The sequence below is a fragment of the Leopardus geoffroyi genome, chromosome A3, assembly GCF_018350155.1.
Source record: "Leopardus geoffroyi isolate Oge1 chromosome A3, O.geoffroyi_Oge1_pat1.0, whole genome shotgun sequence".
NCBI classification, from domain to species: Eukaryota; Metazoa; Chordata; class Mammalia; order Carnivora; family Felidae; genus Leopardus; species Leopardus geoffroyi.
In genome coordinates this window covers 126,857,739-126,871,449 of record NC_059336.1, presented here as the reverse complement: position 1 = coordinate 126,871,449, position 13,711 = coordinate 126,857,739, and the positions used below count along the sequence as shown (strand labels likewise).

General features: G+C 34.2%; 1 protein-coding gene across 1 annotated transcript in view; it reads left to right on the top strand.

Moving 5' to 3' along the window:
* GEN1 (GEN1 Holliday junction 5' flap endonuclease) overlaps positions 1 to 13,711 on the top strand; it is a 32,794-nt gene that overhangs the window by 12,704 nt on the left and 6,379 nt on the right. Inside the window, exons 4-12 of the mRNA XM_045447663.1 lie at positions 423 to 599; positions 2,218 to 2,328; positions 5,033 to 5,106; positions 7,295 to 7,386; positions 9,303 to 9,453; positions 9,757 to 9,793; positions 9,885 to 9,965; positions 11,356 to 11,486; positions 12,838 to 12,899. Coding sequence (XP_045303619.1) covers positions 423 to 599; positions 2,218 to 2,328; positions 5,033 to 5,106; positions 7,295 to 7,386; positions 9,303 to 9,453; positions 9,757 to 9,793; positions 9,885 to 9,965; positions 11,356 to 11,486; positions 12,838 to 12,899 — 916 coding nt within the window. The remainder of the gene's footprint in view (positions 1 to 422; positions 600 to 2,217; positions 2,329 to 5,032; positions 5,107 to 7,294; positions 7,387 to 9,302; positions 9,454 to 9,756; positions 9,794 to 9,884; positions 9,966 to 11,355; positions 11,487 to 12,837; positions 12,900 to 13,711) is intronic.

Below are 13,711 nucleotides of genomic sequence, written 5' to 3'. Positions count from 1 at the left end.
TATAGAAAATTTTAAATCAACACAAAAGTAATTAAACAATTATCATCAATCTTAAACAATTATCAACTCTTGTTTCACCTATGTCCCCACTCAGTCCCTTCTCCCATGTCATTCTGGAGCAAATCCCAGACACAATATTGCCTCAGTCTCAATATTTCATTATCTTTGTCTAAAAGATAAGGACTCTTAAAAATAAACAAAAACATAACCACAGTACATTTCTTATTGTCACACCTAAAGTTAAGCAATCATTCTGTAATGCCATAAAGTATTCAGTATTCAAATTTCCAGTTATTTCTTAAATATCAGAATTTGTAAAACACTTAAATAGTTAATATTTGTCATATAGACATCAGTTAAACACTGAAAGAAAGAGCAATAAAAATGGTCTTAGATATCTTGCTCCCACGTTTTCTTTCCAGTGCCTTGATATGCTGGAATGCTTAGGAATTCCCTGGGTCCAAGCTGCTGGGGAAGCTGAAGCCATGTGTGCTTATCTTAATGCCAGTGGTTATGTGGACGGCTGCCTCACCAATGATGGGGATGCTTTCCTATATGGAGCCCAGACTGTTTATAGGAATTTCTCTATGAATACCAAGGTACCTTTGTTTCTTTCTCTCTGCCAGCATTTGTTTCACAAAGTACCTTTTAAAATTTTTTTTTTTAACGTTTTATTTATTTTTGAGACAGGGAGAGACAGAGCATGAACAGGGGAGGGTCAGAGAGAGGGAGACACAGAATCTGAAACAGGCTCCAGGCTCTGAGCTGTCAGCACAGAGCCCGACGCGGGGCTCGAACTCACGGACCGCGAGATCATGACCTGAGCCGAAGTCGGCCGCCCAACCGACTGAGCCACCCAGGCGCCCCGACAAAGTACCTTTTTAAAAGGGGTTATTAAATGATGGAATGAAACAATATGTGTAAAATGATTACCACAATACCTGGCACACAGCAATTGCTAAATGAAATAAATGTTTACTGTTGTTACAAATATCATTGACGCACAGTTCATTTTCTTTGAAATGTGCATTTCTCTCTTAAGGGCTTGATTTGTTTCACATGGTTTAATTCTAAATGTTTTGATAATATATTATAAAAATGCATATGAAATGTTTTGCTTTGACCCCAGATTTCCATTTTTAGTAATTTATCTTCAACAACACCTCCAAATATGCAAGAAGAGATGTATGAGGATGTTAATTGCAACATTATTAGTAATTACAAAAATGTGGCAGACAACCCAAATGCCCATTTCTAGGGAATGGTTGAATACAGCCATGGTTCTCAGAGAGGTCAGGGGAAATTTTGGTTGTAACTTTTCAAAGTTGGCCAAGACAACAGACATTTGGTAGATTGGAGCCCGGAAAGCTAAAAACCTCTTGCCAGACAATTCTGTTACCTCTCTGAAAATGTTCATTGTGTGCTCACTGAGAAACATTGCCTCAGAGTCCATTATAATGTAATAACAAGCAGTCATTAAAAAGATACATATTACTGATATTAAAGATATATTAGCAAGCAAAAACATGTTACAAAGTAGCACTTCCATATAATTCTATTTTTGCTTAAAAATATAGCTAATAATAAATATTTGTATTTATGTGTCAAACTGTTTTTTGAAAGAACATGCGCTACACTATTAATAATAGTTAATTTTTTAAGTGTTTATTTTTGAGACAGAGAGGGACAAAGTGTGAGCAGGGAAGGGCAGAGAGAGAGTGAGACACAGAACTTGAAGTGGGCTCTGGGCTCCAGGTTCCTCACTGTCAGCACAGAGCCAGACACGGGGCTTGAACTCACGAACTGTGAGATCATGCCCTGAGCCAAAGTCAGATGCTTAACTGACTGAACCCAGGGGCCCCAATAATAGTTAATTTTAGATGATGCACTTACTGGGAATGTTTACTTTTTATAATATACACTTTACAGTGTGTAATTTTGTAAATTGAAAATATTTTGTAAAACATCAAAAATAATAAAGAGGAACATTTTGACTATAATAGTTTATTTTTTAAGCCATTTTTGAAACTATGACTTTATTTCCGGATATTGAAGTGTTGGAGTCTGAAGATCCTGGTGATCAGCACAATTTTTCCCACTTAACTTTAAGGAATAATTAAGCATTTAGAGACAACTCTGACCAATTAGTTTTTGTAATGCTTAAAGTATAAATGTTTACTTTTTGAAGATGAAACTAAATCCGTACTTTCTTTCCAGGATCCACATGTTGATTGTTACACAATGCCATCTATCAAGAGTAAACTAGGTTTGGATAGAGAGGCTCTGGTCGGACTGGCGATACTACTTGGCTGTGATTATCTCCCCAAGGTACACTTAGATTGTCCTATTTACTTACTGGTCACAGTGTATCTTTTTTGATGTCTTACATGCTGCATAAATATGAAAATAATATGGCTATATGATTAATAACCTAACTTAGAGTATAATTTTAGGCATAATAAACAACTCAGTAACTAAAAGAACCAGCATTTCAAGTGGCATTAAAAAGCTGGTTCCTTGTGACACTGAATGTTGCAAATGAGAATGGAATAGTAACTAGTCCCACAGCTTGAAGATCAAGACTTTAAGACTTACTCTAGACTAAGAGATTCACATTCAAGTTTTACCACCCTTTTAAAAATGTATAGGAATCACTCTTTTCTCATATCATACCAATATTAGTTTCTATCACTGTTTTGTCTATTTTGTGGTTTTCAGTCTTCCTTCCAGCTTTCCAACTACACATGCTCAATGTTATTACTGTTGCTAGGCGATATAATTATTGGGGTAAGCCATTCATCCCTCCTTGCTTCTTAGCATTGCACTGAGTTTTATTCATGAAAACATTTTATTTAAGATGCACAATAAACAAATAGGTATACTAATAGGTGAGTGATAAATTAAGCATTACAAGGATAACCCCATTCTTAAGTATATTTAAAAATATTGAATGATTTGTCTTGTAGTTCTTAGTATGTAGTCCTGTCATCATGTCCTTACTGATCATTTCTGTATTCTTACTGAATCCCTTGTTAGACTACATATTCCATCCCCAAGAGAAGTCTATAATTTTATTTATTTTTTAATGTTTGCTTATTTTTGAGAGAGAGGCAGAGTGCAAGCAGGGGAGGGGCAGAGAAAGAGAGGGAGAGACAGAATCCAAAGCAGTCTCCAGGCTCTGAGCTGTCAGCACAGAGCCCGATGCAGGGCACGAACTCACGAGCCACGAGGTCGTGACCTGAGCTGCAGTCAGATGCTTAACCAGCTGAGCCACCCAGGCACCCCAATCCCCAAGAGAAGTCTAAAGAAGAATGACATATATATATACATATATATATATATATATATATATATATATATATATATACATATATATATTTTTTTTTATCAGAGCTTAGGGGAGAGGGAAAAAATAGGATACTAAAATTATTAACCCTCATTTCTAACTTATGTCCTCAGTGATCAGAGAAATCACTATTTTTAAATTTATTTTTAATATAATGTATTGTCAAATTGGCTTACCTACAACACACAGTGCTCATCCCAACAAGTGCCCTTCTCAGTGCCCATCACCCACTTTCCCCTCTCCCCCACCCCCCATCAACCCTCAGTTTGTTCTGTATTTAAGAGTCTCTTATTATTTGCCTCCCTCCCTCTGTGTTTGTAAGTATTTTTTGCCCCTTCCCTTCCCCGATGGTCTTCTGTTAAGTTTCTCAAGATCCGCATATGAGTGAAAATATATCATATCTGTCTCTGACTGACTTAGAGAAATCACTCTTTTAAGTAGTAACTAAAGGAAGCAGGAGGAGGGAAACTTTTAAATAACACAAAAATAATTGTTTCATTATAGTTCTCATTCTGAAATAGAAGATTTTTATTTCCCGTATGTCATTATATAATAATTAAAGTCTAGAAACAGCTGAATGTTGAAAGTAAGAAAAAATTCGCAAAATTAAACTCACAGAAACCAATTTTAGCTTTAGTGGTGTTACATTATGCATTAACCTTCGCTATTTTGACATTTTCTATCCTTTGTAACGAAACCACTATCCATTTATATTGTTCTACTTAAAGATTTGTAAGACTTATGGACTAACATGATTTACCTTCAAAAAGCTTAAGATGTAGCTAAATGCTAATATAAGAAGGGTGGTATACAAAATCTGTAGCAACCTGTATGCAAAGATATAGGCTGTAGCCAGGAAACAGACTTCTGGGAACCACTCTTATGCCAGGTGTGACCCTTTTAGTAGCTGATCCTGACTGTAAGTGTGTTGGGAAGGAGATTCAGACTGAAGGGGAGACCCCTTTGGCAGCAGGCACTTAGGATGCTTGTGCAATGAATATTTATTAACCGATTAGGAAGTATTCTTAACACTGGTATGTCTGTCCCAGTGCACATTGCTAAATGGCAGCCCTGCTTATAAGGATACATGCATAAACTTCTCTAGGCTCTGGACGACTCAAACAAGAAATTGTCCTGCAGATATACATTTATTGACATTTTATTGTGTGTTGGACAGTTAACACTTGTTTTAATTTTTCCTAAGTTTTCATTTCAAGAGTTAACTTGGAAGAACATTGTTCTCTTTTGATATCCGAGTTTTTAAATATTAAATGTTCATCAAAGTAAATGACCATGCTCTTTCTGATTACAAATATAACTTGAAGTAGATCAAATTAAAAGATTATCAAAGTAATTAACATAAAAAGTAAAAGCCTTCTAAAATTCTTTTCCTCCCTCCCTTAAAATAAATGCTGTCAGCAGTTAAGTATATAACCCTGTGACTTCGTTGTTTGCATAGATTAATGGATGATGTAGTAGTTATTTTACTTACAAATTTAGATCACAGGGTGAGCTATTCTGCAATCTTTGTTTTACATATGGCAGTGTACCTTGCACATCTTTTCCTATCGTGACCTAGTTACCTTATTCTGTCAGCTGCACAATCTCAGACTGCAGGATATGCCATACTTTATTTCTCCGTTCCCCTGTGATTAACATTGGCATTTCTTTTCCACTTTCTGAAAGGGAGTCCCTGGAGTTGGAAAAGAGCAAGCATTAAAACTTATACAGATTTTGAAAGGGCAAAGTTTACTTCAAAGGTAACTAAAACTTTCTTGTGACATTAGACATTTATTCTTTTTGAACTGAATAATAAATATTTCAAAAAGTATTATGCTTTCTTGAGACAGAGTTTTGTATTTTTAAGCTCCTCTATATTTTCATTTAAAATCACAGATTTAAAAAATAATAATAAATAAACAAAATCAGTGATTTTTATTTATTGTGAGGTTTTTTTAAAGAAAGGATGAAAGTATGTGTCCTAAGCCATATTGTATTTTTTTCATTATTAGGTCACTACAAACACAAGTAGTAAGATGCCAAATGTGTTTATTTATAACCTCGGGCTTTTACCACAGGCTATTTTAGACTATTTTGCCACCAAGTAAAGGTAAACATAACTGTAAAATAATTTTTATTTAAAATTATTTTCCATATAAAATATTTTGATATCATATACTCTATAAGTGAAATGCCTGACATATTGCAAATATTTAATAAGTAACACTTGGTCAAAATTTTTCCTTGAGTGCCCTTTCTTCTATAGCCACATATTTAGTAATATATAAATTCTAATTGATTTAGTCTATACAATTTGAGGATTCAAGACAATTAAGGTACAGAATATATGGAAGTTTACCAACTGTGCTATTTCGTTTTGAAACCATGTGAATTATGTTTACTTAGTGAAAGCAACAGTCTATGTTAATATTAATTATTTAATATTTATTTTTAAATTAATATTAATGATAAAGTGTCAAATGAATAAGAAGGAACTGGGATACTAGGAGACTTAAAGCAGTCTTGGCCTCCAATAGGTTTGAGATGGTGAGTGCATGAAAGGAAACATTAAGTTGTAGAAATCAAGAAGGAATGGCCATGAAAAAAACTTGAAATTGTTGTGCTCCTTCGAAAGCTATAAAGCTACTGATAGACTTCAATATATCCATTACTGGTATCAGTGAATATGATGCCAAAGCAGGAAAAAAAAGATATACTTTGGCCTGGAATCATTTGGGAATGTGAAGAATAATATAAAGAATAAAAAGCAAGAAGGTATGGCACTTGACTAACTACAGATCATTCTTATTGTAATAGTTTCAGCAAGTATGTATTTTTGGCAACATTTTATGAAATGTTTGAACACTTGAAGAGAATAAAATTACATTTTATTACATTACATAAAATTACATTATCATTATGTGCCATTCTAACTGATTAATTTAGACTGACTTTCCCCCTAGGTTTTTTTTTTCTTCCACATTTGAAGTTTCTGTGTATTTAACCAGCATCTATTAATGCTAATTTTTAGCAAGCTTATACTTAGTCTTTGTAATAAATGAATCAGAAATTCCAAAAGCCAAATAATAACTCCTAGTGTCAGATCCTGCACAAGGTACTAAAGAGATAATTCAGCTTTTTATTTGAACTTTAACTTCTATAAGCAGAGGAATATAATTCAGAGCACTTATGTTTTATGATGAATACTTAACTATCCCCTTGGTGGTTTTATGTTACCTAGAATTTTGGCCAAAAATAAAATTAACTTTTTGTTCAGTGGACATTTTAGCTGAAAGCATTTTCTTTAAAATCACTCATTTAACAGGTAATGTTTTTGCTGCTTGCATGAGAGATTAAGAAAATGATAATTTCAAATGGTCTAGATTTTTTAAACAATTTTTACCCAGAAGTTTGATGTTCTATTTAGTTTTATCCTTTACCCTGCTCCCAATTCCTGATACAGGGTAATGTTCATGTACATGATTCTATTTGTTTTATACTCTGGCACACAGAAGAGAGATCAAACAGGTATATACATCTCATTCTCTCTACATATTGCTGCCTAACTTAGGATTCTTTAAAAAAAAAAATGAATACAAGAGTATACATGTGAACACATATACACATACTCTTTTTCTCTCTTCCCTCACCCTTCCTCTCTCTCGGGCCTCCTCCCTCTCCTCCCCCTCCTGTGTCCTCCTTCTCTTTTCCTCTGTGACTGTCTGATTCTCTCTTCCTCCTGTTGCAATTCTGTTGTCTTTGGAACCACATTTTTAAATTGAGGTACATAGACTGAGAGTTTTCACAGGCTGGGCCAGCAACTCCATCTCCTGCAAAGGGAAAATGAGACAGGTGGTAAGGGAACAGAATAGCCTGACCTTTGAGAGCATGCATTTTGGTGACCTTGTTTTTGTTTTGTTTTCCTTTTAAAATCATTTTCCTTTACAGATTTACTCAGTGGAATGAAAAGCCTTCTTTCTCTGATCCACAGCCAGTAGTTATTAAAAAACTGGCCCATTGTTCTGTGTGTTCCCATCCAGGTAAGCAGACATAGGGGGTGATATCTCGAGAATATAAGTGTCTGATACCCACATCCTGTTCTGGTTTTCTTGTTTTTAATTTTTACTTCATTTTGAGAGAGCATGCCCACGCGCACACACACACACACATGCACACCCTCACATGTGCCATTTGGGGAGGGGCAGAGAGAGACGGGGAGAGAGGATCCAGTGGGGGCTCTCTGCTACAGCAAAGAGTCCATTGTGGGGCTCAAGCTCACGAACCTTGAGATCATGACCTGAGTCGAAGTCGGAGGCTTAACCAACTGAACCACCCAGGCACCTCATCCTGATCTTATAATACTTCTTACATGCCTACATACATACCTGTCTTCTTCAGTAGATTGAAAATTCTTGGTGTCAGGAGTTGTGTCACATATACATAGTAGGCACTCAGTAATTGTTAATTGATTGAAATAATGTGATGTAAGTGATAAATACAGGATAAGTGAAGTTTTAAACTATGATACCAAATTACTTAGATGTTAAAATTATGTTTTGTATGTAGAAATCCATTTAAACAAAAAAATATATCCTGCTAAGTCTTAGGGGAAAATCGAACTGAAAGCATTTGTTTTTATTGCATGAAGATAGTGACTTAACACTAATTTCTATATACATGTTCATTGTTATTGAAAATAGCTTGGTTCCTCTTCATTAGTCTTGTTTAAAAAAAAAAAAAAGATGTCATTACTGTATACTGGATCAGAAACACCTTTCACTCCCAGGAGAGACTAGGAGATCTTATTAGCTCTCCTAATTTCTCTTAGAAATTCTTTATCTATTTGTCTTAATATATGTTCAGAAACATTGTTAAATTAGAGACAAAATCATAGAAGAAATAAAAGTTTTATAAGATGTTTTATAAAATTCCATTCTGTAGTTTTTTGATACTTTATAAAATGACAATTTTAGTTTCTGTCAATTATATGTGCTCTTCTATATTCTCAAACCAATGTTAAAGGTGGTCATGCTTTCATTCTAAGGGAGCTAGGGCCCCACACCTGTGCCACATTCATAGTATATTCATGTTCCAAGCAGTTTAAAAATAGCTGTAGAGGGGGGCATCTGGCTGGCTCAGTCAGTGGAGCATGTGAGGCTTGATTTCAGAATTGTGAGTTTGATCCCCACAGTGGGTATAGAGATTGCTTAAAAATAAACTCTGAATAACTAGATGGCTCAGTCGGTCAAGTGTCCAACTTCAGCTCAAGTCATGATCTCGAGATTCATGGGTTCGAGCCCCCACCTCAGGCTCTGCTCTGACAGCTGGGAGCCAGGAGCCTGCTTCAGATTCTGTGTCTGTGTCTCCCTCTGTAGCTCCTTGCCCCTCCCCCACTCTCACTCTGTCTCTCTCAAAAATAAACATTAAAAAAAATTTTTTTAATTAAAAGATAAAACCTTTAAAAATAAATGAATAAAAATAGCTGTGAGGTAACTGAATTAACTAGCAGAGGTAATTAACTGTTATATTCTTTTAATATTCTCATTAAACCATTTCATGAATTATTCTATTAAGTAATCTTTTTTAATGCTAATAATTATATCCCATTTTTCTTGCATATAGCTACCAAATAAACCACAAAGTTTTAATTGTTGATTATTGTAAATGTGTAACTTCTGGTTACAAGTTAACGCTTTCAGATAGAAGAGTAATTTATAGAAACAAAAATAGTGTCATGTAAGTGTAATAGCTCAGGATCTATTTTGTCTTAAGAATTACTGTAGTGTTCATTATTCTGTTCAACCTAAATGTATTGGAACCTTTCTGTATGCTAAGCACTTTGCTAGGCAGTATTCGTTTTTAAAAATTTGGATAAGGGCAAAAAAAAAAAAAAAAAGATGTGTGTAGAAAGTAAATCTAAAAAGCAGTGAAAATCATACTTTGTGTTTCCATCAAGGTTCACCTAAGGATCATGTACGTAATGGCTGCAAACTGTGTAAAACTGACCGATATTGTGAACCACATGATTATGAATATTGCTGTCCTTGTGAGTGGCACCGTGCAGAGCGCGATAGACAACTAAGTGCAGTAGAGAACAGCATTAAGAAGTAAGGTTTTTTTTAACTTATTTTTTCTGTCCTTACCTATTTATACACCTCTACTCAAATTACTTCCACATAATCTTCCCCCATGTCTAGATTAGTAACATTTCACAAAATCCTTTTTTTTGATTTGGTTCAAATATTGGGCTATCTCAGAAGATAGTGATTTAATAGTTACTCAAAGAGAAGCTTGAAGACTAGGATATTATCCAAGAACATTTTTCACTAAATGAGCAGAAATTGGATGAGATGAATTTAGAGGCTGAGTTGCCTGATTATATTAACAACATGTATATAATTTATTTTCAGAAAAGCTTGCGGTTGTGAGGGATTCCCTTTCCATGAGGTAATAACTAATAGCTCAAATGTGTGTTTTATTTCAGAAGTTCTTTTAAAAAGTTTGAAATCTGAATTCCTATTTTATTTTCTCTTGCTAGGTTATTCAAGAATTCCTTCTGAACAAGGATAAGTTGGTGAAGGTTATCAGGTACCAAAGACCTGATTTATTATTGTTTCAGGTATCAGAAAATACTTACCTTATAGTATGTAGTGGGATACTAGGAAGATAAGGGATACTCACTTTGGTCTAAGAGATTTAAAACAGCTATTGACTGCCCATGTATTTTTCAGCATTTATTTCTAGTTTTCATTCCTTTGCCACATAGGAACCATACTTTGCAGACCACACCCAGAAAATTTGAGGATTGAATATGTTGTTATAAAAGGTGGTATAGTTTACAAGGTCAATGGAATTTTTTTTTTTTTCAGTATAGTTGATATACAAGGTTACATTAGTTTCATGTGTACAACTTAGGAATGTGACAAGTTTATACATTATGCTGTGTTCACCAAAGGACATTGGGATTTTTAATCAGTGACATAACTTTAAATTTGGACAGTGTATCACTTACTCTGTGACCCTGGATATGTGTTATCCTCAAAATAGAAATAATATTGCTTATTTCACGAAGTCACTGTGAAGATTAAATGAGATTGGGGCACCTGGATGGCTCAGTCAGTTAAGTGTCCAGCTCTTGATTTTGGCTCAGGTCATGATCTCATGGTCGTGATATTGAACCCCACGTCAGGCTCCACGATGAGCATGGAGCCTGCTTAAAATTCTCTCTCTCTTGGGGTGCCTGGGTGGCTCAGTCGGTTAAGTGTCAGACTTCAGCTCAGGTCATGATCTCATGGTCCTGTCCATGGGTTCAAGCCCTGCATCGGGCTCTGTGCTGACAGCTCAGAGCCTAGAGCAAGCTTCAGATTCTGTGTCTCCCTTTCTCTCTCTGCTACTCCCCTGCTCATACTCTGTCTCTCTCTCTCTCAAAAATAAACATTGAAAATTTTTTCTTAAAAATTCTCTTTCTTGCTCTGCTCTTCTCCCCCACTCATGCTCTCTTTCTCTCAAAATTAATAACTAAACATTAAAAAAAAAGATTAAATGATATTATTTATGATAGCCCCTAATACAGTGACCAGAGAAACAGAGCGGTTCAATAAATTGTAACTACTTGTTGCTTATCCCTACCAACCTCAGTAGTAATAATGGCAGCCAACATTTATTGAACATTAAAATTTGCTGTGATATTTAACCCATTACATGTAACTTCACTTAATCTTTGTAATCTCTGAGCTGGGTTATATTTTATGATGGAAATCCTGAGGCTAAAAGAGGTTAAGTAATTTACCCAACATCTCAGAAATATCATCCTAGGGTTCAAATTGACAACCCTCACACTTGATCATTGTGCAATGTTGCCTCCTTAGGAAACTCCTTATTCTTTCCATGAATATTCTCATTGATCCTGCTTTAACTAATGTTAATTCAATAGGAAAAAAATAATACCACTTAAAAGTGCTGTTTGTCTCCAAGAGATAACAAAATCTTGTTTTGTTTTATATTTACAGAGATTTACTCTTGAAAAAATGGAGTGGCCCAGTCACTATGCATGTGAGAAATTGTTAGTGCTTTTGACCCACTATGACATGATAGAAAGAAAGCTTGGTAGAAGGAATTCTAATCAACTACAGCCAATTCGGTAATATAAAGAATTGAATGAAGAAGTCTGTGTGTTTCCATTTGAGTATCTTATGATCTAAAATAATCTTCTTAATATCTTTAATAGTGGGGTGTATAGCTCTCCATTATATAAAGTTGGAGTAAAGGTCTAGTAGAAAATATTAAGAGCTTATTCAGGGCTTATAGTTAACCTAACATAGTAAGTTTGTGCCTTCACACACTTTTCTACTCAAACAAGTAGTGATACCAGATTATTAAAAGAAATAAACATAAAGTGGTATAGCCAAGCTTAACCATAGAACTATTTCAATGGACCAGAAAGGGAACAAAAATGTAAAGTGAATGAGGAACAAAAACTAAGAATTGGTGAAACTCAGTGAAGGGTATTTGAGTGTTCATTGTGTTATTCTTGCAACTTTTCTAAAGGTTTGAAAATTTTCAAGCTGAAAGTTTGGCGGGGGGAGTATCAAAGAAAAAAGATAAACTACAAAGGAATGTCGATCTGATAACACAAATCTTTCATGACACTAATAGATGCCAGAAGATGATAGAGTAACATTTCAAACCTTTGAGTAAAAATAATTGGCAACCTAGACATCATTAATGCATGATTTACTGGTTGGTGAGTAAATCACAGATCCTCATTAAAACCACTGTTAAAGGATGTATCTAAGCAAGAAGAAAAATGAATCTAGAGGGATGATGTGGATAACAAAAAACAGTGGTCAATCAATAAAGAGAAATCAATAAAATGTATTAGCTAATTTAATAAATTGGAAAAATATGTATATAAATAGCTGCATAATGCTTGATGATTAATATATGATGATGATAATAAACTAAAACTTCCAAAGTATACATGTAAATACTGAAGGGTAACCACTAAAACACCAGAAATACGATCTCTGTCTTCAAAATTAATACATAAAATAGGAAAGTAAAATTGTCAAACCAAAAGAATACAGGAAGGAGGAGAGGGGAAGTACCACAGAAAAAGCTTGGTAACAGAAACACAGAATAAGATGTACGAATGAGTCCAGCTAAATCAGTAGTCACAATAAATGTAACTGGATTAAACTTCCCTATTAACAAAAAATAGGCTTTAAAAGAAAGATCATTATTATGGAAAAGAGGAACACTGAATAATAATGAAATCTGATAGGGTAAAACAATTACAAGCTCTGTACACTTAACAATAAAATTATCTTTTGAATAACTAGTTGGAGGAATAACTATGTCATAATTCTTTATAGTATTTTTAGAATATTATAAAAATAGAATAAAAATCAATGGAAATTGAATAATCTACAAATTGGAAATTTCCAAATACCTACTGCAGTTGGACCTCATTAGAAGAATTTGTTTTTCAGAATTGTTAAAACCCGAATCAGAAATGGAATTCATTGCTTGGAAATAGAATGGGAAAAGCCTGGTATGTATTCACTTTAGGCAAACTTTGTAACATTTAATCATATATGTTTAGCAAATATTGTATACATATATAAAACATGTATGTATGTAAAAAATAAAGACATATCACATTCACTGAGGATTAATTTCATAGTTTACCTGTGCTATTTAAATAAGTTTTGATGAATAGTAAATATTAAAAATTTCAAGTAATTTTATTTTAATACCTTAAGTTGACCTTTATTTTGTAATGTTTAAGAACATAATATGGAAGCAGTTTTGATTTCTATTAAGAAAATGCTGCTGTCTTCTCCTTCTTTAGTCTGTTTTGTTTTTATGGGGATGTATAGTTGTCAAATTACTCTTATTTTGCTACAGACAAAAATGCAGTGAACTCTGAGCTACCTCCAAAACTGAAGGCAGGGAAAGCACAGATCATTTAAAATGGAAAGTGATTCCAAATTCATTTCTGTCTGGCTTTGAAGTTAGATTGTGTGACTATATGTGAATAAGTGAGGCAGTAGATTTGTCAATGAAAGTTTAAGTTGTAGATGATTTTGAAGAATGAAATTATAAAGAACTAGATAAACTACTCTAAGCAATAACAGGAAAATAGCTGAAGAATTTTGAAGACTGTTTAGGAACAGTTCCACCAACTGTCGTATATTTTCAGGAAAGAAAATAGCATTGACCCAGTTCGGCAGTACATCTCCTCTGTCCAGAATTGAGCATCGTTCTTGTGGGTTCTATTGCTTAAGGGAGAAGATGTAAGCAAGCTGTTTAACTAGGAAATAGTTTAAGTCACCTGTTTCCTCTCTTTGTACTTTAAACTCA